The sequence below is a fragment of the Ahaetulla prasina genome, chromosome 3 (genome assembly GCF_028640845.1).
Source record: "Ahaetulla prasina isolate Xishuangbanna chromosome 3, ASM2864084v1, whole genome shotgun sequence".
Classification (NCBI taxonomy): domain Eukaryota; kingdom Metazoa; phylum Chordata; class Lepidosauria; order Squamata; family Colubridae; genus Ahaetulla; species Ahaetulla prasina.
The window spans coordinates 229818999-229843292 of NC_080541.1; the positions used below are offsets into that span (position 1 = coordinate 229818999).

Consider the following 24294-nt stretch of genomic DNA (forward strand, 5'->3'; position numbering starts at 1 on the left):
TCTAGACTACTGGAACTCTTCTTGAAGACCTCCAGTGCTGGAACACCCACAACTTCTGGAGGCAGGTTGTTCCACTGAATAACAGAATACCAGAGTTGGAAGGGACCTTGGAGGTCTTCTCCAACCCTCTGCTGAAGCAGGAGACCCTATGCCATTTTGGACAAATGGTTGTCAATCTCTTCTTGAAGACCTCCAGTGCTGGAACACCCACAACTTCTGGAGGCAAGTCATTCCTCTAATTGTCCTCACTATCAGGAAGTTTCTCCTTAATTCTCTCCTTAATAAGTCTCCATCCATTGTTTCTTGACGTGTCTTCCAGTGCTTTGGAGGATAGGTTGACCTCCACTTCTTTGGGGCAAATCCTTCCCTTCACACACACACACACACACCCTCCAGTCAGAGCTGAAGAAGCTTCTTGAATAGGAAGCAAAACATCTTGAAAGAAAATCTAGAAAGTCCAGTTGCCTCTTGAAAAAGCATCCGTGACCTGGATCTCCATAGACGTCCCGAGAACTTCAAATGCTGAGAACCCGTCCAGATCATCTCCACCCATTCTCTTCTTCCTTCTCTTTCAGGATGTCCGCCTTGACCATGGCTGAGGTCATCTGCATGGCCCTCTTCTGCTGTTTGCTAGGACCAACGCTTGGGCTCAGCAGCCCCCAAGGTTTAGACTCTGGAAGAACTCGAAGGGGTGAGTTAAATGTCTGAAATGGCATTTTTCTTCTTTGGGCAGATTCCATCCGAGTAAAACCACAATTGAACAATGGTTCACTCTGGCAGGAACGCTATCTAGATCAGGGGTCTCCAACCTCGGTCCCTTTAAGACTTGTGGACTTCAACTCCCAGAGTTCCTCAGCCAGCTTTGCTGGGAGTTGAAGTCCACAAGTCTTAAAGGGACTAAGGTTGGAGGCCCCTGATCTAGGGCGCACGGGACTGTGAGAGTGCACGGGACGATGGGAGGCAAACGGCGGCAGAAGGCGGTCCCGTAGATATCCTGGTCCTAAGCCATGGAGCGCTTTAAAGGTGGTAATCAATACCTTGAAGTGCACCCGATAGACCACAGGCAGCCAGTGCAGCTTGCGCAGGAGTGGTGTTACATGGGAGCCACGAGCGGCTCCCTCTATCACCCGCGCAGCTCCAACCTTGGTCCCTTTAAGACTTGTGGACCAACTCCCAGAATCCCTCAGCCAGCAAAGCTGGGAGTTGAAGTTGAAGTTGAAGTTGAAGTCCACAAGTCTTAAAGGGACCAAGGTTGGAGACCCCTGACCCAGACACCATCCCACAAGGGCTTATGGGGTCATTAAAAGAGGATGATGATTGGTGCTGGGCTATAGGAGCAAAGCAGATTTTGTGGAAAGGACCACTCAGAATACCATGAAAGCTGAATTCAAGCTGGTGAGAACCGAACTAGGGAGAAGAGGAAGACGTAAATCTTTCCTTGCAGAGAAGGAACATCAGGGAGACTTGGTGCCAGAAGGTCTGATTAATGCAAGTCCTGTTGATGGGGGGAAAGCCTAACTGGAACCATTCTCTTCTCAACACAGGCTTGTTTGGAGGAGGAGGAGTGCTTAGTGGCCTCCTTGGTGGTGGAGACAAAGGCGGTGGAGGAGGCCTGCCTGGTGGTATCCTTGGAGGTGGAGGCAAAGGCGTGCTTGGTGGTGTCCTTGGTGGGGATGAAGGAAAAGGAGGAGGTCTTCTCGGGGGTGTCCTTGGAGGAAAAGGAGATGGCCTCCTTGGGGGTGTCGGAGGTCTCCTCAACAGTACATCCAATGGAGTCTTACCTGGAGTTGGTGGTCTCCTGAATCAGTCGCTACTTGTCAATCTCCTTACGGGTCAGAATGTTCCTTTCGGACTGACAGATGCCCTCAGCTTACTTGGTCTGGGAAATGGAGGAGCTCAAGAGCCATTCCGGTGGTGAGTGGATAAGGACCAAGAGGACGACGCCTCACCTGTCCCCCCCCCCAAATGTAGCTCCAGGGGCATCCTTCAGAATCCCTATTTGCTCATGCAGGCACAGGTAGCCCTTAACGTACAACCACAGTTGAGTCCCAAAGCAAGACAATTGTTAAGTGAGCTTTCCCTCATTTTACAACCTTACAATCACAGTTGGGATCACTGCAGTTCTTAATCAATCAGAATAGAGCTGGAGAGGGCCTTGGAGGTCTTCTAGTCCAACCCCCTTCTCAAGCAGGAGACCCTAGACCATGTCAGACATGTGGCTGTCCAGTCTCTTCTTAAAAGCCTCCAATGATGGAACACCCACAATTTCTGAAGGCAAGCTGTTCCATCCATCCATCCATCCATCCATCCATCCATCCATCCATCCATCTATCTGTTCTATCTGTCAGTCTATCTGTTCTATCTGTCAGTCTATCTATCTATCCATCCATTCATCCATCCATCCATCCATCCATCCATCCATCCATCCATCCATCCATCCATCCATCCATCCCTCTGTCTGTCCTATCTATCTATCAGTCCGTCTGTCTGTCTATCTATCTATCTATCTATCTATCTATCTATCTATCTATCTATCTATCTATCTATCTATCTATCTATCCATCCATCCATCCTTCCATCCTTCCATCCCTCTGTCTGTCCTATCTATCTATCAGTCCGTCTGTCTGTCTATCTATCTATCTATCTATCTATCTATCTATCTATCTATCTATCTATCTATCTATCTATCTACCTATCTATCTATCTCTATCTATTATTATTATTATTATTATTATTATTATTATTATTATTATTATTATTATTATTATTATTATTATTATTATTATATTTGTATACCATCTCCCGAAGGACTCAGGGCGGTTCACAGTCAAAAACAACAGAAAAAACATATAATACATAAAAAACAGCTAAAAGAATAGACAGTTAAATTCAATTGATGCTCTAACTTTTAAATACAAATTTAAAACCTCATTTAAACCCCTTTTTTAAAATCCCAAATTTAAAACTACGTTCAAGCTAGTCATCTATCATCTATCCATCCATCCATCCATCCATCCATTCCTCTGTCTGTCCTATTTGTCTGTCTGTCTCTCTGTCTCTGTCTCTCTGTCTCTCTGTCTATCTATCTATCTATCTATCTATCTATCTATCTATCTATCTATCTATCTATCCATCCATCCATCCATCCATCCATCCATTTCTCTGTCTACCCTATCTATCTGTCTATCTGCCTGTCTATCTATCCATGTCTGTCTGTCTGTCTGTCTGTCTGTCTGTCTATCTATCTATCTATCTATCCATCCATTCCTCTGTCTGTCCTATCTATTTGTCTATCTGCCTATCTGTCTATCCATGTCTGCCTATCTGTCTGTCTGTCATCTATCCATCTATCTATCTATCTATCTATCTATCTATCTATCTATCTATCTATCTATCTATCTATCTATCTATCTATCTATCTATCTATCTATCTATCTAATCTATCCATCTATCTATCTATCTATCTATCTATCTATCTATCTATCTATCTATCTATCTATCTATCTATCTATCTATCTATCTATCTATCTATCTAATCTATCCATCTATCTATCTATCTATCTATCTATCTATCCATCCTAGGGGCTGGATGGGAGCTTGAAGGTCTTCTAGTCCAACCCTCTGCTCAAGCGGGAGACCTTATACCGTTTCAGACAAGTGGCTGTCCAGTCTCTTCTTAAAGACCTCCATTAAGGAAGCACCCACAACTTCCGAAGGCAAGCTCTTGAGTTCGTAACATGGTTGTTAAGTGAATCTGGCTTCCCCATTGACTTCGCTTGTCAGAAGGTCACAAAAGGGGCGGGGCACGTGACCCCTGCTACATCCGTCATAAATATGAAACCAGTTGCCAAGCATCTGGATTTTGATCACATGACCATGGGGATGTTGCAATCCTTATGATTTATATTGATATATTGACCATCAGTTGTGTTGTAAATGTTGTAGCTTGATGAAGGTATCTTTTCTTTTATGTACACTGAGAGCATATGCACCAAGACAAATTCCTTGTGTGTCCAATCACACTTGGCCAATAAAGAATTCTATTCTATTCTATTCTATTCTATTCTATTCTGAACGTATCTTTTCTTTTATGTACACTGAGAGCATATGCACCAAGACAAATTCCTTGTGTGTCCAATCACACTTGGCCAATAAAAATTCTATTCTATTCTATTCTATTCTATTCTATTCTGAACGTATCTTTTCTTTTATGTACACTGAGAGTATATGCACCAAGACAAATTCCTTGTGTGTCCAATCACACTTGGCCAATAAAAAATTCTATTTTATATTCTATTCTATTCTATTCTATTCTATTCATTTGTGTTGTAAGTGTTCTACCTTGATGAAGGTATCTTTTCTTTTATGTACACTGAGAGCATATGCACCAAGACAAATTCCTTGTGTGTCCAATCACACTTGGCCAATAAAAAATTCTATTCTATTCTATCTATTCTAAACAAATGGTTGCAAATTCAGGATTTCCTGTTCATTCTTAATCTCCTCTGAGTTGAAGTCCTGTAGTAACCCTGAATTTCAGCTCCTTGAATTCTTGCTGGCTGAGGATTCTTTAAATATCAGGAGGAGCTCTACTGGAAAAGGTTGAATTTATTGCAGGAGAGATGCAGGAGAAAGTTATGGGAAGCCTATTTCGATATATGGTTCGGAACGGCCTCGTGGTTTTTTTCTTCATTGAAAAATATCCTTTGCGGTTGAGCTAGGAAAAATAAATCAGAATATGGAAGGGTCCATGCAGACCTAATCCCTCACCTGGAAAGTTTGTGTGTCTGGATATAGACTAGAAGATGCAGGTGAGCGAAGCACCATAAATTTCTCTCCAGATAAAACCGATTATTTTGAGATAATTCACAGCGCAGGGCCGCGGTGTGGCTCAGGCTGTAAGATAGCCTGTTATTAAACACAGCTGCCTTCAATTACTGCAGGTTCTAGTCCCACCAGGCCCAAGGTTGACTCAGCCTTCCATCCTTTATAAGGTAGGTAAAATGAGGACCCAGATTGTTGGGGGGGCAATAAGTTGACTTTGTATATAAATATACAAATAGAATGAGACTATTGCCTTACACAATGTAAGCCGCCCTGAGTCTTCGGAAAAGGGCGGGATATAAATGTAAAAAAAAAAAAGGACGAACCAACCGATCCTCCCTGCCGACTGGAGCTTCATTATTCAGGTCGGCCTCAGGGTAGCCGCTGCGAATGTGAGGTTAAAAAAAGAAAAAGAATCACAGATGCTACTACAGACAGTCCTCAACCTATCACAGTTCATTTAACGACCGTTCAAAGTTACAGTCGTTAACGACCCCATAATCCCTTGCGGGGTGGAGTCTGGGCAACGGAATGCAACTAGCAGAGAGTTTACTGGCCGGATATCCTTCCTGTCACCAGAGCAGAGTTTTGTTCAGCAGATACATTCTCATTTTTTTTTATTTTATTTTTTGTTTACATTTATACCCCGCCCTTCTCCGAAGACTTAGGGCGGCTTACAGTGTATAAGGCAATAGTCTCATTCTATTTGTATATTTTTACAAAGTCAACTTATTGCCCCCCCAACAATCTGGGTCCTCATTTTACCTACCTTATAAAGGATGGAAGGCGGAGTCAACCTTGGGCCTGGTGGGACTCGAACCTGCAGTAATTGCAGGCTCTGTGTTCTAATAACAGGCTTCTAACAGCCTGAGCTATCCCGGTCAGAGAGAGAAATATCTGCCTCTGTCTAGAATTGAACTCACAGCCTCCTGATTGTGAGGCGAGAGCTCCACCTCTAGGCCACCGCGCCACAATTCGAAGTTACAATGATATGAAAAAAAGTGACACGTGACCATTTTTCACACTTATGACCGTTGTGGCACTCTTGTGTCATGTGATCAAAATTCAGAGGCTTGGCCACTGGCATGTACTTATGACTGTTGCAGTGTCCCCGGATCATGTGATTTCATTTTGTGACCTTCTGACAAGCAAAATCAATAGGAAGGCCAGATTCACTTAGTGGCCACGTGACTGACTTAATGACTGCAGTTATTCACTTAACAGCTGTGGCGACAGAGGTCGTAAAGTGAGGCAAACCTCACTTAACAACTCTCCTGGTGAGCAATGGAAATTTGAGGCTCAATTGCGGTCGTAAGTCGAGGAATACCTGTCAGCGAGAAGCTTTGGACGACTCTTGAGATTTTCGGACAAGCCACATCAATGGAGAAGCCAGATTCACTTAACAAGTGTGTTACTTACTTATCAACTGCGTGATTCGCTTAATGACTGGGGCGAGAAAGGTCGCAAAATGGGGCGAAACTCACTTAACAATTGTCTTGCCTAGCAACAGAAATTTTGAGCTCAATTGTGGTCATAAGTCGAGGACTACCTGTAGACGGGGAAACCAATTGTGGTCATAAGTGGAGGACTACCTGTAGACGGGGAAACCAATTGTGGTCATAAGTCGAGGACTACCTGTAGACGGGGAAACCAATTGTGGTCATAAGTCGAGGACTACCTGTAGACGGGGAAACCAATTGTGGTCATAAGTCGAGGACTACCTGTAGACGGGGAAACCAATTGTGGTCATAAGTCGAGGACTACCTGTAGACGGGGAAACCAATTGTGGTCATAAGTGGAGGACTACCTGTAGACGGGGAAACCAATTGTGGTCATAAGTCGAGGACTACCTGTAGACGGGGAAACCAATTGTGGTCATAAGTCGAGGACTACCTGTAGACGGGGAAACCAATTGTGGTCATAAGTGGAGGACTACCTGTAGACGGGGAAACCAATTGTGGTCATAAGTGGAGGACTACCTGTAGACGGGGAAACCAATTGTGGTCATAAGTGGAGGACTACCTGTAGACGGGAAAACCAATTGTGGTCATAAGTCGAGGACTACCTGTAGACAGGAAAACCAATTGTGGTCATAAGTCAAGGACTACCTGTAGATGGGAAGTGAGATTCCGATTGAAAGATGCTGAGTGTGATAGATCACTTCCCTTATCGAGCCAAATGGATCCCTTGGCAGACAGTAAGAGAAAACTGGGGGACCGGTGAGGGCAACTCGAAAAGCCAGTGGTAATTTTGGGTGGTGATCCCTTTCCTTTACTCTCTTTATTTCATCCCTTTCGTAGGGATGATATTTTGAAGCTTCAGTTTATCAGAGGCTCTTGGAAGATCCTACGTGGAACGGAGTTAATCCTCAATTTGCGAACAAGGATCATCGTGAAATTGCCAGGGTGAGTCATTAGGTGAACTTGTTTGAGGGAGGGTGGCTTGTGTGTCAGACCTGCCCCAAACCGATTCCTTGGGAAAGAAAAACCCTCAACTCCATCTGGTTAAAGCAAAGGGTTCTTTTACTAGGGATGCTGGTTGCAGTAAACTCGAGCCGGCTCTGAAATACAAAAATAAGGCTTAGGTTTTCCCCCAGCCCATCCTTCCCCTCGTAGCAGTCCGTTTCCAGCCAACCAGAGTTCACCAAGATGTTTTGAGAACTCTGAAATATTTGGGGGTAACCCACATATTTCTCAGGGTGCCTGGCTGTGGGATTCTAGTACAAACAGGATATTTATCACCTGTCATTCCCACCTCCCAATTTTTTTTTTTATTTGCATTTATATCCCGCCCTTCTCCGAAGACTCAGGGCGGCTTACACTATGCTAGCAATAGTCTCCATCCTATTTGTATATTTATATACAAAGTCAACTTATTGCCCCCAACAATCTGGGTCCTCATTTTACTTACCTTATAAAGGATGGAAGGCTGAGTCAACCTTGGGCCTGGTGGGACTCGAGCCTGCAGTAATTGCAAGCAGCTGTGTTAATAACAGACTGCATTAGTCTGTTGACCCACAAGAGGCTCAATTTCCTCTGACCTACACACAAACCTTTATTGCCTAGTCATCCTTCCCCCTTTCTTCCTCCTTTTAGCCTCCTCCCCCACTTCTTCCCCCTTCCAGTTTTTGATGGCAGGATACCTGTGAGGCGCCAGGCCGAAGTAGCGAGGAAGGGTCTGGACTTGAAGGGGGAGACAGTGACCCAGATTTTGTTCCCTTAATAGATACAGAATCTCCTGGGTGATTATTTGCAATGGCTATCTCTCCATCTCTACTCAACATGGAAGGGGTGAAGAAGGGGAACTAGACCAGCTGAGGAGAGATATAGGACATAAGAAATAGAATAAGGTTGGAAGGGACTTTGAAGTTCTTCCGGTCCAAATCTCTGCCCGTGGCAGGAGACCCTAACAGAATAACATAGGTGGAAGGGATCTTGGAGGTCTAATAGTCCAACCCCTGGTATACCAATCTGGACAAATGGCTGTCCAGGCTCTTCCTGAGAACCTCCAGGCATGGATCACCCACAATGTCTGGAGACAACCAGTTCCACTGACTGATTGTTCTCACTGACAGGAAATTCCATTTTAGTTATACAGATTAACAGAGATGGAAGGGACCTTGCAGGTCATCTAGTCCAACCCCTTGCCCAAGCAGGAGACAAATGGCTGCCCAGTCTCTTCTTGAAAGCTTCATGAAGTGATGAAGTAATGATCCATCTGTTGATGGATGGTTCTCACTGTCAGAAAATTTCTCTTTATTTCCAGGTTGAATCTCTCCTCGATCAGTTTGGCCTTCAGGTGCCTTGGAAAATAGCTTGACCCCCTCCTCTCTGTCCTTCAAATATTGGAAGGCTCCTATAATAATAATAACCACAGAGTTGGAAGGGACCTTGGAGGCCTTCTAGTCCAACCCCCTGCCCAGGCAGGAAACCCTACACCATTTCAGACAGATGGCTATCCAACATTTTCTTAAAAATTTCCAGTGTTGGAGCATTCACAACTTCTGCAGGCAAGTCGTTCCACTTATTGATTGTTCTAACTGTCAGGAAATTTCTCCTGAGTTCTAAGTTGCTTCTTTCCTTGATCAGTTTCCACCCATTGCTTCTTGTTCTGCCCTCAGGTGCTTTGGAGAATAGGCCACCTATCCTAGGTGGCTCAGTGGCTAAGACACTGAGGTTGCCAATCAGAAAGGTTGGCAGTTCGGCGGTTCGAATCCGTAGTACAGGTCTCCTGCGTGAGCGGGGGGGTTAGACCAGATGGCCTCCAAGGTCCCTTCCAACTCTGTTACTGTTACTCCAGAAGTTGTGGGTGTTCCATCACTGGAGGTTTTCAACCCTGAAGGTGAAAACTGTGGTTGGTTTCCACCAGCCTGTGCCAATATGATATATCCAAATAAACTATTCTTTGAGGAATCGACCTGCCTCGGAGTTATGTTTGCTATGGGTGTATTACTTGGAACCCTGACCGAGACTGGACAATGGTTTGTCCAGAGTGCTATAGGTTCTCCTGCTTGAGCAGTTGGTTGGACTAGAAGACGTCCAAGGTCTCTTCCAATTTTGTTATTCTGCTAGTTCCAGAATGGTGGAGCAGGAAAGGACCAGGCGGCCTGGGCCTGGATTTCCAACATCACACCCCTTTCCTATTTGTCTTCAACAGGATGCTGTTTCGGACGGTCACTGTGGATGTGAACACCACTGCAGACCTGGCCATCACCCAAGACAAAGCTGGTGAACTCAAGTTGGTCCTTAAAAATTGCCGAAGCCTTACGGCTGGTATTGCCGTCAAGCTGCCTCCAGGGTAGGCTGGCAGGCAGGAGGAAAGAGAGGTGGGGTTTGTCTTCTAAGGGCCCATCCAGGGGACCCAGAGACTGCCTCCACACAATATTCTTCACCAGGCCATCCTGAGACCCAATGGTGTTGTCTAGACAGACCACGTTGGGGGTGTTGTTGTGGCTTAGTTGGGTGAGCCCAGACCATGGTCATTTACGATAGAGAGGTTGCGATTGGGAGAAGAGTTACTGTAGTACTGTAGATGGAGAGAGAGGTGGGGAGGGGGGAGAGGGAGACAGATAGATAAATGGACAGACAGACATAGGGAAATGATAGATTAGAGAAAGACAGAGCTACGATAGATGACAGAGATAGAGAGATAGACACAGAGGCAATAGATGAGTAGACAGACAGATATAGATTATAGAAATAGAAAGATAGGATGGTAGGTAGGTAGGTAGATAAATAGATAGATAGATGGTAGATAGATAGATAGATAGATAGATAGATAGATAGATAGATAGATAGATAGATAAACAGATTAGAGAGAGAGAGAGATGAGAGTGAGACAGATAAAGAGATAGAAAGACAGACAGACAAATTAGATTTGATAGAAGATGGATAGATGATAGAGAGATAGAGAGGACAGACAGACATAGACTATAGAAATAGAAAGATAGGATGATAGGTAGGTAGGTAGGTAGGTAGGTAGGTAGGTAGGTAGGTAAATAGATGGTAGGTAGGTAGGTAGAGATAGATAGATAGATAGATAGATAGATAGATAGATAGATAGATAGATAGATAGATAGATAGATAGATAGATAGATAGATAGATAGATAGATAGATAGATAGATAGATAGATAAACAGATTAGAGAGAGAGAGATGAGAGTGAGACAGATAAAGACAGACAAATTAGACAGACAGACAGACAGACAGACAAATTAGATTTGATAGAAGATGGATAGATGATAGAGAGATAGAGAAAAAGACAGACAAGATAGATGATAGATGACACACACAGAGAGAGAGAGAGAGAAACAGAGAAATTAGATTTGATAGAAGATGGATAGATGATAGAGAGACAGAGAGACAGACAGACATAAGATAGATGATAGATAGGTGGCTAGAGAGACACTGTAGATACACAAATAGACCGCTTAGACAGACAGGTAGGCAGGCCGAGCAAGTGAGCAAAAGTACATAGCAAATGCTGCAAAGACTGTAGAGAACCTGCAAGATCAGGTGGCCTCACGAGAGGCGCAGCTTTCTTTATTTTTATTCTCACCCCCCCCACCCCCCACCCCCCACTTGACCGTGTGAGCCTCGTTGCTGGAGCTGCAGCCCTTGCAAGGCAGGGGCTGCTCACCTCTCCTCCCCCTCAGCTCCTCATTGCCACCCTCTGCTTTCTTTCCTTTTCTCCGCAGCCTGATTGCCTTGCTGGTCAGCAACGTGGTCAACTCGGCCTTTCAGAACACCCTGCCTGAGATGGTGAGTGACCACCAGATACCCACCCCGGGGGGGGGAGGAGGGGGGAGGGAAGCTGGAAGGGTAGATTGCAGATTAACAGAGTTGGAAGTGACCTTGGAGGTCATCTAGTCCAGGGGTCTCCAACCTTGGTCCCTTTAAGACTTGTGGACTGCAACTCCCAGAGTTCTTCAGCCAGCTTTGCTGGCTGAGGGACTCTGGGAGTTGAAGTCCACAAGTCTTAAAGGGACCAAGGTTGGAGACCCCTGCTCTAGACCTCAGCTTTGCTGGCTGAGGGACTCTGGGAGTTGAAGTCCACAAGTCTTAAAGGGACTAAGGTTGGAGACCCCTGTTCTAGTCCAACCCGCCTGCAGGCAGGTCTTCCGGCTCACCTGCTCCTTGGGGCCCCACCTCCAGCCTAGAGATCTGGAAGAATTGCAGAACAGAGAATCCTACCGGGAGGGGACTTTGGAGGTCATCTAGTCCAACCCCCTGCCTGAACAGGAAAACCTATACCAGTGGTTCCCAACCTGTGGCCCATTTATGTCAGCACAGGGGGGTCCAGGAAAGCTTGAAGGGATATTATGATTTAAATCTTAAGCCTTGAAGGGAAGGTTGAGGGTCGCTGCCTTATACCATTCAGAATAACAGAACGCAAGGAGTCCTCGGCTTGTGACCGCAGCGGAGGCCGAAATGTCCGCTGCTAAGAGAGACAGTCGCTAAGTGAGTTTCACCCCGTTTCTATGACCTTCCTTGCCACCGCTGTTAACTGAATCACTGCTGTTGTTAAACTACTAACACGGTCATTAAGTGAATCTGGCTTCTCCTATTGACTTTGGTGGTCAGAAGGTCACCAAAGGGGATTGTGTGACCCTGGGACACTGCGACCGTCATAAGTACAAGTCAGTGGCCAAGTGTCTTAATTTTGAGCACAGGATCACGGCAGTGCTGGGTGTTAACCCCGCTTCGCTTTGCTTCGTGCACACAGTTTGCGGGAGAAAAATGTGCAAACATGAAGAGGGGACATTTGACACGGTACACTTGCAGAAGGTAAACAGATCGGTTCGTATCGTTTCCAAAGTTTTTTTTTTGGAATCTTAACTCCAACACGTGATATCTGGGTGTTTGCCAGCCAAGCCCCGGTAGGTTTTTGGCGATAAAGGAGACGAGGCGAAGAGGTCAGGCAGTTGGCCTGGATGCTTCATCAGAATCGTGTCCCCTTTTTTAAACGTGTTGGCCGTGCAGGTTAAACAGAGGTGGGGATTTGCTCCCAGGCTTGTAGTTAAAATCTCGACTTTTTTTTGACCTGCCTTGACCCAAGCTCATGAGGCTGGGTCTCCACAAAGCACAATTTCAGTTTTGCAAAAGCTGTTATTTCACCGTGTTTGCCAAATTACAAAACAGCGGACGGTCCCCCAAAATAGTGAAGAAAAATTGTTTTAATCCCTCTAAGATTACAGTGTGAAAATGGAACTGAAAATTAAGATAATTCAGTTCAGAGTAGAACGCAAGACACCAGAGGTTCTGCTTTCAAACATCAGCTGGAAGGACCAAGTCTTCATGACTCTTTCATGAAAAGAAGGGTTTATAGGTGACATGATAGCAGTCTTCCAATATCTCAGGAGCTGCCACAAAGAAGTGGGAGTCAAACTATTCTCCAAAGCACCTGAAGGCAGGACAAGAAGCAATGGGTGGAAACTAACCAAGGAGAGAAGCAACCTAGAACTAAGGAGGAATTTCCTGACAGTGAGAATGACTAATCAGTGGAACTGCTTGCCACCAGAAGTTATGAATGCTCCATCCTTGGAAGTTTTTAAGAAGAGATTGGATAACCAGTTGTCTGACATAGTATAGGTTCTCCTGTATGAGCAGGGGGTTGGACTAGAAGATCTCCAAGCAGTGGTAGAATTCAATTTTTTTTACTGCCGGTTCTGTAGATGTGGCTTGGTGGGCATGGCAGAGAAAGGATACTGCAAAATCTCCATTCCCACCCCACTCTGGGGCCATCCAGAGGTGGTATTTGCCGGTTCTCCGAACTACTCAAAATTTCCACTACCAGTTCTCCAGAACCTGCTGAATAGCACCACTGGCTCCGAAGTCCCTTCCAATTCTGTTATTCTATTCTTATCAAGGAGAGAAGCAACTAGAACTAAGGAGAGATTTCTTAAGGTTGAGAACAATTAATGGAAAAAATGGATTGATTATTTACAAAACAGATATCAGATTAAGAAATATCAGATTGCCTTTGAATAATTAGGAAGTATTATTTTATGTAATGGGGAGGGGGTTGGGAAATGAAAAGATTTGGATGAGGTTAATTGGATTAGAAGGGAAAATTTTACTCTATGTTTGGTTTATGTATAACAATACCTTGTGATTGACCCGGGAAGCCAGGGGGGGGGGGCGGGGAAGGGAGGGGGGAAGGGGTTTTTGTGGGGAGGAGGGGGGGAAAGGGGGAAAATGTTTTTGCTTGATAAAACTTTTTCAATAAAAAAAAAATTAACCAGTGGAACTACTTGTCACCAGACGTTGTAGGTGCTCCATCACTGGAGGTTTATAAGAAAAGACTGGACAGCCATTTGTATGAAATGATATAAGTTCTCCCGCTTGAGTAGGGTGTTGGACTAAAAGACCCCCAAGATCCCTTCCAACTCTTGTTATTCCGTTACTCTTCCAGAGTTGGTAGATCTGATGATGCAGTGGAATGTAGTCTGGATTCCCAGGAGGGAGGGGCTGCATTCCAGAGGAGGAAGAGCCAGCACAATTTTACATTGTGTATGAGAAAGAGGGTGAGGACAGCTCTTCCCTAATCGTTCCCAGAGTGTACTTTTTGTGGTCCGAGCAGTCTGCTTTAGTCTGGCGAGAACAATAAACAAAACTACGTGGAGAAGAACCTCAGTGGGTCTTTGGTGGGAATTAGGCAGAACTTGGCAAAGGGATGAACTCCAAACAGTTCTTCCACCCCTTTGGAAGTTCTACTTCAAGGCTCCTACGCCTTCACCTCTCGGGTGGACATCTTCTTCCAAGCAGAAGAATCGACTGTTTGGAGGAGACAGTCTCCAAGATCCCTTGCTCAAGGTCTCTAGAACTTCATAGGTTAATCTTGGCACCTTAAAGCAGGGGTCTCCAACCTTGGTCCCTTTAAGACTTGTGGACTTCAACTCCCAGAGTCCCTCAGCCAGCAAAGCTGGCTGAGGAACTCTGGGAGTTGAAGTCCACAAGTCTTAAAGGGACCAAGGTTGGAGACCCCTGACTTAAAAGATCTTTGGAGATCTATTGGAAGCCAATGCAGTGTCCACAGTGGAGATATTATGCTGGGTCTCACCCATCAGTGTGTAGACACCAACTGAAGTTTCCAGACCATCTCCAAGGACACACCTGTTAAGGGTAATCTGGGTTCACAACCAAGATTGTGGACTGTTGAGCAGAGTACCCAACGCATGAAAACGACTGGCTGGTTGTATACAATAACAGTCACTTGCAGACAAACTGGGGTTTGATATTCCTTTACTTTTAGGGAAAAGGCAAAGTCATAGTCCAAAAACAATTCCAGGTCATACACGTATAAAGCCAGTCAGGGATGTTACAAAGTCTTCTTACCAACGTAGACTTGCAAAACAAACAAGGTCTTCTTTCAGTTCGGCAAAACACAGTTCAATTCACAACAGTCAGTATCTTGAGGAATCAGTAACTAGCCATGATCAAGCAACAATCAGAAAGCTCAAATATACAGTTGCAGCATGTCATCAGGTTACAATGCTGTAGCATCCCTGTAGATTCCCCACAAGCCATAATTTAGGAGTCCTTTTATACATTGGCTACAGAGCTCAACCAATCAGGATGCTTGCATGATGCAGCACAGCCTTAAAGCAATATCAGGCCTTTCTACAAACATACATAGTTAGTTTATATATTGCCCGGCCAACTAGTTAGGCAAATAACAATTTCCTGACAACACCCAAGAAGACCATGAGCTGGGACTGGTTCTTCTTTGTTCCCTTCAGTTCTTAGATGAAGGTCTGCTGGTCCCATTGTGGCCTTTTCTTTAATCTCTCTCTCTCTGTTTCATAATTTCTGCTTTGTTCTAGTTGTGTCCCATATTTCAAGCCTGGCTCAAGGCCATCAATGCGCAACTCCGGACCCTCAACGGTAAGTTTTCTTGGTCTGCATAGGCGCACCTTAGGGTCCTTTGGTGAACTTGACTCTGAGGGGGGCCTGGGGGGTCTCTTGAGCTTGGTAGTTTTCTTGCAGACGTTTCATGACCCAACTAGGGAACATCATCAGTGCTAGAAGGGAGGGGGTTCACATGGGGGAGGAGTGGGAGGGAAGGAGGAGGAGATCCATGCTGCTCTCTGAGCTTGGATGGTTTTTTTGCAATGTTTCATTACCAAACTAAGGTACATCATCAGTGTTTGAGGGGAGTGGGTTATGTGAGGAGGAGGAGGAGGAGGAGGAGGAGGAGGAGGAGGAGGAGGAGGAGGACTGTAGGGTGTTTGGTGCTCTTTCAGCCCAGATGTTCTTCTTACAGATGTTTCATTACCAAACTAGGGAATATCATTAATGTTAGTAGAGAATGTGGTTTGGAGGAGGAGAAGTAAGTAAGTTAGGAAGGAAGGAAGGAAGGAAGGAAGGAAGGAAGGAAGGAAGGAAGGAAGGAAGGAAGGAGGGGAGGGACGACTATGGGGTCCTTGGTCCAGCTGGGGCATGGCTCCCAGTTGGAAAGGGAAGGCAGAAATAACACAATAACACAACAGCAACCAAGTTGGAAGGGGCCTTGGAGGTCTTCATGAACCAAGATGGAGCTGGATCTCCAACCCCATGGAGGACAAGGGCTGGGTGGAGAGCCACGGCTGCCCTCTTCTCCTCAGGGAGGCTGTTCTGTCCCCGCCAACCACAATCAATTAGAAACGCAAACTGACTAGATGTGCCAGCAATTTATTCTTGCCAAGTCCTCTTATCTATCAGAGCGACTGCAGTCTGAGCTGGAACAATCCCAAAGTTCGGAAGGAAACGAAACAGAGTCCAGGAGCCAAAGTACAGCCAACGTTTTCAACAGTCAATTGTTTGTTCGTCACAAGAACTATAGGGCAGTCCCTCCTGCTTTTATATCCTGTGGGGTGTGGCTCCATGACTCAGCACTCCCTAGGCCTGTCCCACCCTTTCTTTTGATGTTGCCGTCTCTCCTGTCTGCGATATCGGGGGTCCAGCCACGACTGATTGTCAGCAGCTGGGTCTTGAGGGGTGGCCTGAGAGGGAGGAGATGCAGGAGACAGAGGCCTCGTCATCTCCTCCACCTGGCCTGCCTCTGGGACTTGGAGCGGAGCCAGAGAAGGAGGCTCCGCAGAGGGAAGTCCTGTCGGCTCTTCCCCCTCACTCTCTGAGTCACTTTCTGCCAGGAGGCCAGGTTCGGGGTGCGGGGGGCGAAGACACAACAGAGGCTGGGCAAGAGAAGGCAGCAGCGGGGGTGGGTGGGTGGGGAGATGAAGGGAAGGAACGGAAGGCCATGTTTAATCCTCTCCTTTGCCCCCCGCTGCCCTCCACCCACCCACATTGCCTTTTTTCTTTTCCCCCAGATGTCTCCTTTGGGGTTCTTGGCCAAATCCACTCGGCCCTCAGGACCCTGCCGACTTTCGCCGGATTTTTTTCTGAACTGGATTTGAAGGTAGGACAAGACTCGGTGGGGTCTTCCTCTTGGTCCTTCCTGCTTCCCCCACCCCCCACTCTGGTTTTTTATTTATTTATTTATTTATTTATTTATTTATTTATTTATTTATTTATTCATACTTTTATACCGCCCTATCTCCCTAGGGACTCAGGGCGGTGTAGAGCCATATAAAAAACACATAAATACACAAAGTAAAACATTAATCTAAAAAACTTATTAAATAGGCCAAATATTTAAAATAGACATATAAATAATAAAACCCGGTTAAAATTTAGTTTTAATATTTTAAAAAATATTAATAAAGCCCCAAATTAAAATTTGACACTATTATGCCAGGTTGGCTCCCCCCCCAAAAAAACTGGGAATCCTGCTTCTGCTCAAAAGCATCTTCTTCGGACACCGCCAGTGAGGGGAACCCTGCGCCAAAAGGGGGTTGGACTAAATGACCTCGTGATGCATCTGGTGAGACAGAGCTACCCGTTCTCAGCAGAAATAGAGCTAGTCCTTGACTTATGACCATTACGGCATTCCCATAGTTGCATGATTAAAATTCAGGTGCTCGACAACCTAGTATTCAGATAGTCCTCAACTTACAACAGTTCATTTGGTGATGGTTCAAACTTACAACCGTCCTGGAAAAAGTGACTTATGACCATTTTTCACACTTGCAACCGTTGCATCTCCATGGTCACATGATCACAATTTGGGCGGCCTGGCAACCAGCATGTACTTATGAGGGTTGCAGAGTCCTGGGGTCACAAGATTGTCATTTGCAACTTCCCAACAAGCAGGGGGAAGCCAGATTCACTTACCAACCTTGTGATTCATTTAACGACTGCGTCAATTTGCTTAGCAACCCTGGCAAAAAGGGCCATAAAAAATCATTAAATGTGACTTAAGGAAGTCACCTCCCTTAGCAACGGAAACTCTGGTCCCGATTAAGGGATCGGGCTCAGTCGATCCTAAATCGAGGGCCCCCCTGGGGCAAGAGATGACGACGGATAGATACAGAATACTTCTTGGTATAGGATTTGCTTTATGAAGAGTTAGAAAACAGAGGTAGAGATTTGAAGTGGAGAAAATATTACTAGGCATGCTGCCATATAATATATTATGATTATTTGACGGCTGTCTCCAGGGGGGCCTTCCACCAGGTCCGCCTGGTTCGGCAGTTGCACCCCTTCCTTGATCGGGATGCCCTGTGCACAGTCACTCACGCGCTCGTTACCTCTCGCTTGGATTATTGTAATGCTCTCTACATGGGGCTCCCCTTGAGGTGCACTCGAAGGCTTCAGTTAGTCCAGAATGCAGCTGCGCGGGTGATAGAGGGAGCTACGCGTAGCTCCCACGTAACACCGCTCCTGCGCAGACTGCACTGGCTGCCTGTGGCCTTTCGAGTGCACTTTAAGGTGTTGGTTACGACCTTTAAAGCGCTCCATGGTTTAGGGCCCGGGTACTTACGGGACCGCCTGCTGTTACCACATGCCTCCCACCGACCCGTACGCTCTCACAGAGAGGGACTTCTCAGGGTGCCGTCCGCCAAACAATGTCGGCTGGCGGCCCCCAGGGGAAGGGCCTTCTCTGTGGGGGCTCCCACACTCTGGAACGAGCTTCCCCCGGGTATACGCCAAATACCTGACCTTCGGACATTTCGTCGCGAACTGAAGACACATCTCTTTATTCGCGCGGGGCTGGCTTGAATTGGATTTTTAATGTGAAATTTTATTAATTTTTAAACGGGGTTTTTAGTTTACGGTAATTTTAATTTCAGGCTAATTTTTAAATAAGTTTTTTAAATGGTATTTTAACCTGTATATTTGTATTGTTGGTTTTATCTTGCCTGTACACCGCCCTGAGTCCTTCGGGAGAAGGGCGGTATAAAAATCAAATAAATAAATAAATAAATAAATAAATTACTATGTCGATGTAAATGTTAGAAGTTGAAAGAGCATTATCCTTATACCTGAATAGTATTACTATTGTTACTAGTATTGTGTATAAATTGACCCAGACAATACACTGTTCACTAAGCACTTATGTATGTCAAAGAAAAAACTATAAATAAAATTAGATAAGATAGATATAGATAGATAGATAGATAGATAGATAGATAGATAGATAGATAGATAGATAGATAGATAGATATAGAAATAGATAGAGAGATAGAGATTATTATTATTATTTATTTACATTTATATCCCATCCTTCTCCGAAGACTCAGGGCGGCTTACATTGTGTAAGGCAATAGTCTCATTCTATTTGTATTTTTATATACAAAGTCAACTTATTGCCCCCCCAACAATCTGGGTCCTCATTTTACCTACCTTATAAAGGATGGAAGGCTGAGTCAACCTTGGGCCCGGTGGGACTTGAACTTGCAATAATTGCAAGCAGCTGTGTTTACAGATAGATATATAGAGATAGATAGAGATACAGATAGATAGAGATATCTATAGATACAGAAAGAGATAGAGATAAAGATAGAGATAGAGTTAGAGATACAGATAGATATAGATAGATAGATAGATAGATAGATAGATAGATAGATAGATAGATAGATAGATAGATAGATAGATAGATAGATAGATAGACACACAGACAAATAGATAGATAGAGATAGAGATACAGATCAGATAGAGAGAGATACAGATAGAGAGAGAGATACAGAGATAGATACAGATATATATATATATATATATATATATATATATATATATATATATATATATATATAGAGAGAGAGAGAGAGAGAGAGAGAGAGAGAGAGAGAGAAAGAGATAGATAGATAGATAGATAGATAGACAGACACACAGACAAATAGATAGAGATAGAGATACAGATCAGATAGAGAGAGATACAGATAGAGAGATACAGAAAGAGATAGATACAGATATATATATATATATATATATATATATATATATATATATATATATATATATATATATATATATATATATATATATATAGAGAGAGAGAGAGAGAGAGAGAGAGAGAGAGAGAGAGTGGTGGGATTTAACCAGTTCGCATCACTTCGGTGGAACCGGTTGTTAAGTTTCTGGCTGGCCCCACCCCACCCCTTCCAAAAGTCCCTCCACAGCCTGTTTTTTCTCCCAGGAGGCTGCAGGGAGGTCTACTGGGCCCAAAATGAGGTGTAGGGCGTGGCAGTGCCCCCCCAGGGACTGTTTTTGCTCCTGGGGGTGCGTGTGCAGGAGGCAGAGTGCTGCCTGTCTCGCCTCCCCTGCCTGTCTCGCCCACCATGGCCACACCCAGCCAGCCAGTCATTAGGGCAGAGAACCAGTTGCTAAATTATTTGAATCCCACCACTGGATAGATAGATAAATATAGATAGCTAGAGAGAGAGAGAGAGAGAGAGAGGATCATTTCTGACTTTCTGTCTCCTGCGTCTGCAGGGCAATCCGTTCCTGGGCTACTTTTTCAAGTGGCTGATCAGAGGTAAGTTCTTTGTGGTCTCATCTTCCTTCCACACCCAGGCCTCCCAACGGACTACAACTCCCATCATTCCCAAGAGGCAAGCAGATGGAGGGGAGACGGAGCCCTCTCTTCTCATTCAGAAAAAAGCTTTTTATTTTGGCGGGTAGTTAAAACTCGTTTGTACACAAAGCAGGAAGGTTGGGTGGTTCCTTGCCCACTTTGGCAGGATACAGGAATGTGTCTTTCTTTTCTTTCTGTGTGTTTGTTTCTTTTTTGTGTCTCTCTTTCTCTCTGTTTCTTTCTTTCTGTGTCTATCCCTGTTTTTGACATTCTTTTTTCTGTTTTTGTTTCTTTCTCTCTTTTCTGTTTGTCCCTATCTTTTTCTTTTTCTCGCTTTCTCTCTGTGTCTGCCTGTTTGTTTGTTTTTTGTCTTTTCTTTCTTTCTGTGTTGTCCCTGTTTGTCTCTTTTTTCTGTCTGTTTCTGTTTCTTTCTGATTGTTTTTTTTTCTCTCGTTCTCTTTTTTTCCCTCTGTGTCTGTCTCTTTTTTCTGTCTGTCTGTCTCTTTTTCTTTCTCTCTCTCTGTTCTTTTTTTTGTGTCTGTCCGTTTGTCTCTGTTTCTGTCTCTCTTTTTCTCTATCTTTCTCTCTCTGTTTCTTTTTTGTCTGTCGTTTTCTATTTGTTTCTTTTCACTCTCTCTCTCTCTCTCTGTTTCTGTCTCTTTCTGGGTTTTTTCTGTCTCTCTCTCTCTCTCTCTCTCTCTCTCTCTCTCTCTCTCTCGGTGCGTGTGTGTTTGTGCAACTGTGTTTACATGAACAAGAGGCAGAACTTCAATTGCAAACTGGCAACCAGTGTAGTTTGCACAACAGTGGAGCCCCGTGCACCACCCAAGAGCTCTCCACAATTGTACAATTGGACATCCTGCACCATTGTAGCTTCCGAATACCCTTCAAGGGCAACCCCAGGTAGAGCACATTGCAGTAGTCCAACCAAGACATGGCCAGGGTGTGAACGACTGTCTTCCTTCTCTGCAGATGTAACGGACAGCCCAAAGATGGCCTGAGATGCTCCAGCAAGCCACCGGCGAGGTAAAAATGCACACGCATTGAGAGTTGTGGTTATCTTGAGTCCTTTGGGAGATAGGGCGGTATATAAATTTAAACAATAAACAATAAATCTTCAGAGCCAATCCGTTGATTCTAGGCTTCCACCTAACTTGAAAATTGCACTTCTTCCTGTAACTCGTGCATTACGTGGGGCTTCCATGTGGCTTTTTTACACATACACACCCCATTTTCTCTGCCACAGAGGCTGCCCACCCTGGGTGCTGAAGTCCTGAGCATCGTACAAGGGTCGCCACTCCTAAGGGGCCAGGGTGCACCTCGCCTGTCTGTGGAAGCCTCACGCTGCAAACATCTGGAATGAATTCCTGTCCCAGCTGTTAACTCTCTTTGTAAACTCACCTGGGAGGCGATAGTCGAAAAGCACCTAAGGCAAAATAAATAAAAAATGAATGAATTGTTTAAATGGGCGGAGGAGTCTAATCGGTTTGCAAAATCCAATTTATGACCCGCGTGTTCGGAACGAGAACAGAAAATTTGGCGCAGGGTTTCAACGGGCATCTGTGTGTGCATTTAACGAAGAAGCTCCATGGTAATGCTCACACATGCTAAGAATGCATCTCATGTTTTGAGCACACGGTAGTCCTTGACTTACTGTCCCAATTCCAACCAGAATTCCTGTTGCTAGGCAAGGTGGCTGTTAAGCGAACCAAGACAGATTTTACAACCTTTTTGCCACATTAAGTGAATTGTTAAGTCTGCCAACCTGCTTCTAGATGCTTTCAGGAGCCTAAGTTTCCACTGCCAGCATTGGGTATTCAGATACACTCTGCTTGATCAGACAGACTTGAGCAATGGGCCCTATCCAATAAAATGAAATTTAACGTGGAGGAAAAAATGGTTTTACGGTTAGGCAGGAAAAAGTAAGGTGCAAGTACAGATTAGGCGAAACCTGGCTCAAAAACAGTCACTGTGATAGGGACCTTGGAGTCCTAGTAGACACTCACTTAAACAGGAGCCAGCCATGTGGGGTAGCAGCCAAAAAAGCTAATACAATCCTTGGTTGTACAAACAGAGGCATAGAGCCAAAAATCACATGAAGTATCAGTACCGCTTTATAACACCTTAGTAAGGCCACACCTGGAATCCTGCATCCAGTTTTGGTCACCACATTACAAAAAAAAAAGATGTTAAGAGTTTGGAAAAACTGTAAAGAGCAACCAGAAGGATTAAAGGCCTGGAGACCAGGGGTGAAATCTAAAAATTTTCCCTACCGGTTCTGTGGGCGTGGCTTAACTGCAAGTGGTGGGATTCAGCCAGTTCGCACCACTTCGGGAGAACCGGTTGTTAACTTTCTGAGCAGTTTGGCAAACTGGTTGTTGAAAGAAATCATTAGGGCAGAGAACCAGTTGTTAAATTACTTGAACCCCACCACTGCTTAACTGGTAGGTGTGGGTTGGTGGTCAGGTGACTGAAAGGGCATGGTCAATAATAAATAATAATAAAAATAATAAAGTATACAAAACTTGGGAGGCACCGGTCTACCTTCTTTACAAATAGAGGCCCTGGTCTACCAATTGCCTTTTACTGAGAGGCGCCGGTCTACCAAGTACCCTTTTTTGACAGGCACCAGTCTATGTTCTTTAAACATAGAGGCACTGGTCTACTAGCTGCCTATGGCACTGATCAGCTGTAGTGTGGTCCTTTGAAGTGCCGCAGCAGTCATTTAAGGCCGTTTGCTTCAGGGACAGAGAAGAGGAACAGCGAGGCGTGGGCACTGGGGGGGGGGGCAGGGATTTTTGCTACCGGTTCTCTGAACTATCTGCCCCCATCGCTACCGGATCACCGGGAGCATTTCACCCCTGCTGGAGACTAAAACATACAAAGAACGGTTGCAGGATTTGGGTTTGGCCAGTCTGGAGAAAGGCTGAGCGCCAAAGAATTGAGGCCTTTGAACTCTGGTGCTGGAGAAGACTCCTGCGAGTCCCTTGGACTGCAAGGCAAACAAACAAGTCAGTCCTAGAGGAGATCAACCCTGACTGCTCTTTAGAAGGCCAGATCCTGAAGAAGAAACTGAAATACTTTGGCCACCTAATGAGAAAGAAGGACTCACTGGAGAAGAGCCTAATGCTGGGAAAGATTGAGGGCAAAAGAAGAAGGGGACGAGAGAGAACGAGGTGGCTGGATGGAGTCACTGAAGCAGGAGGCATGAGTTTAAATGGACTCCAGAGGATGGTAGAGGAAAGGAAGGCCTGGAGGAATGTTGTCCATGAGGTCGCGATGGGTCGGACACGACTTCGCAACTAACAACAACAAAGTCTGGAGAAAAGTCATGATAGCAGTATTCCAATATTTGAGGAGCTGCCACAAAGAGGAGGGGGTTCACCCATTTTCCAAAGTGCCTGAAGGCAGGAGAAGGAGCAATGGGAGGGAAACCAATCAAGGAGAGAATCAACCTAGAACAAAGGAGAAATTTCCTGACAGTTAGAACAATTAATCAGTGGAACAGAAGACATTGCAGGTGCTCCATCACTGGAGGATTTTTAAGAGACTGGACAGCCACTTGCCTGAAATGGTATGGGGTCTTTTATTTGAGCAGGGGGTTGGCCTAGACGACCTTTAAGGTCCCTTCCAATCCTATTGTTCGATTCTGTTTCTGTTTTCATTCTATTCTATTCTATTCTATTCTATTCTATTCTATTAATGGAAGCTCTACTTAGGTCCCTTAACCTATAGTTAAACCAAGCGTTTTCAGTCTTCAGATATGCTGGAATTTCTACAATTGCACAATTTTGCAGGCCAGCTGTATCACAGCACAGAAGTGATTACTGCTCCTCACACTTACGACCGCTGTAGCATCTCACACGGTCACAGGATAAAAATACGGATGGTTGGAAACCCCCATGTACTTACAAACAGCGCCCAGGGGTCACGTGACCATAACCACTTACGAGTTATGTAACAATTCCGGGCTCAGTTATGGTCGTAAGTCGAGGATTCCCTGGGTTGATTCTCCCAGCACCGGAGGACAGATGTTGCCTTAAATGGCAGCAAAATCAAATAAGGAAATCCTTGA

At 44.9% G+C, this 24294-nt stretch overlaps 1 protein-coding gene across 1 annotated transcript; it reads left to right on the forward strand.

Moving 5' to 3' along the window:
- The first annotated feature begins 574 nt into the window (after positions 1–574).
- Positions 575–22303, forward strand: LOC131195424 (BPI fold-containing family B member 4-like). Its single transcript, XM_058177314.1, has 10 exons — positions 575–691; positions 1545–1914; positions 7125–7229; positions 9481–9621; positions 11020–11083; positions 15148–15208; positions 16633–16721; positions 20138–20180; positions 21192–21245; positions 21466–22303. Exons 1-9 carry the CDS (start codon positions 577–579, stop codon positions 21218–21220), a joined length of 1017 nt encoding a protein of 338 aa, XP_058033297.1. The 5' UTR covers positions 575–576; the 3' UTR covers positions 21221–21245; positions 21466–22303.
- Positions 22304–24294: the final 1991 nt, after the last annotated feature.

What these genes read in the sequence shown, in the direction of transcription:
- LOC131195424 (XM_058177314.1), top strand. Translation starts at nt 577, where the DNA reads ATGTCCGCCTTGACCATGGCTGAGGTCATCTGCATGGCCCTCTTCTGC. An exon ending in AGAACACCCTGCCTGAGATG is followed by an intron (nt 11,084 to 15,147) that starts GTGAGTGACCAC and finishes GCTTTGTTCTAG; the next exon opens with TTGTGTCCCATATTTCAAGC. An exon ending in TTTCAAGTGGCTGATCAGAG is followed by an intron (nt 20,181 to 21,191) that starts GTAAGTTCTTTG and finishes CCTTCTCTGCAG; the next exon opens with ATGTAACGGACAGCCCAAAG.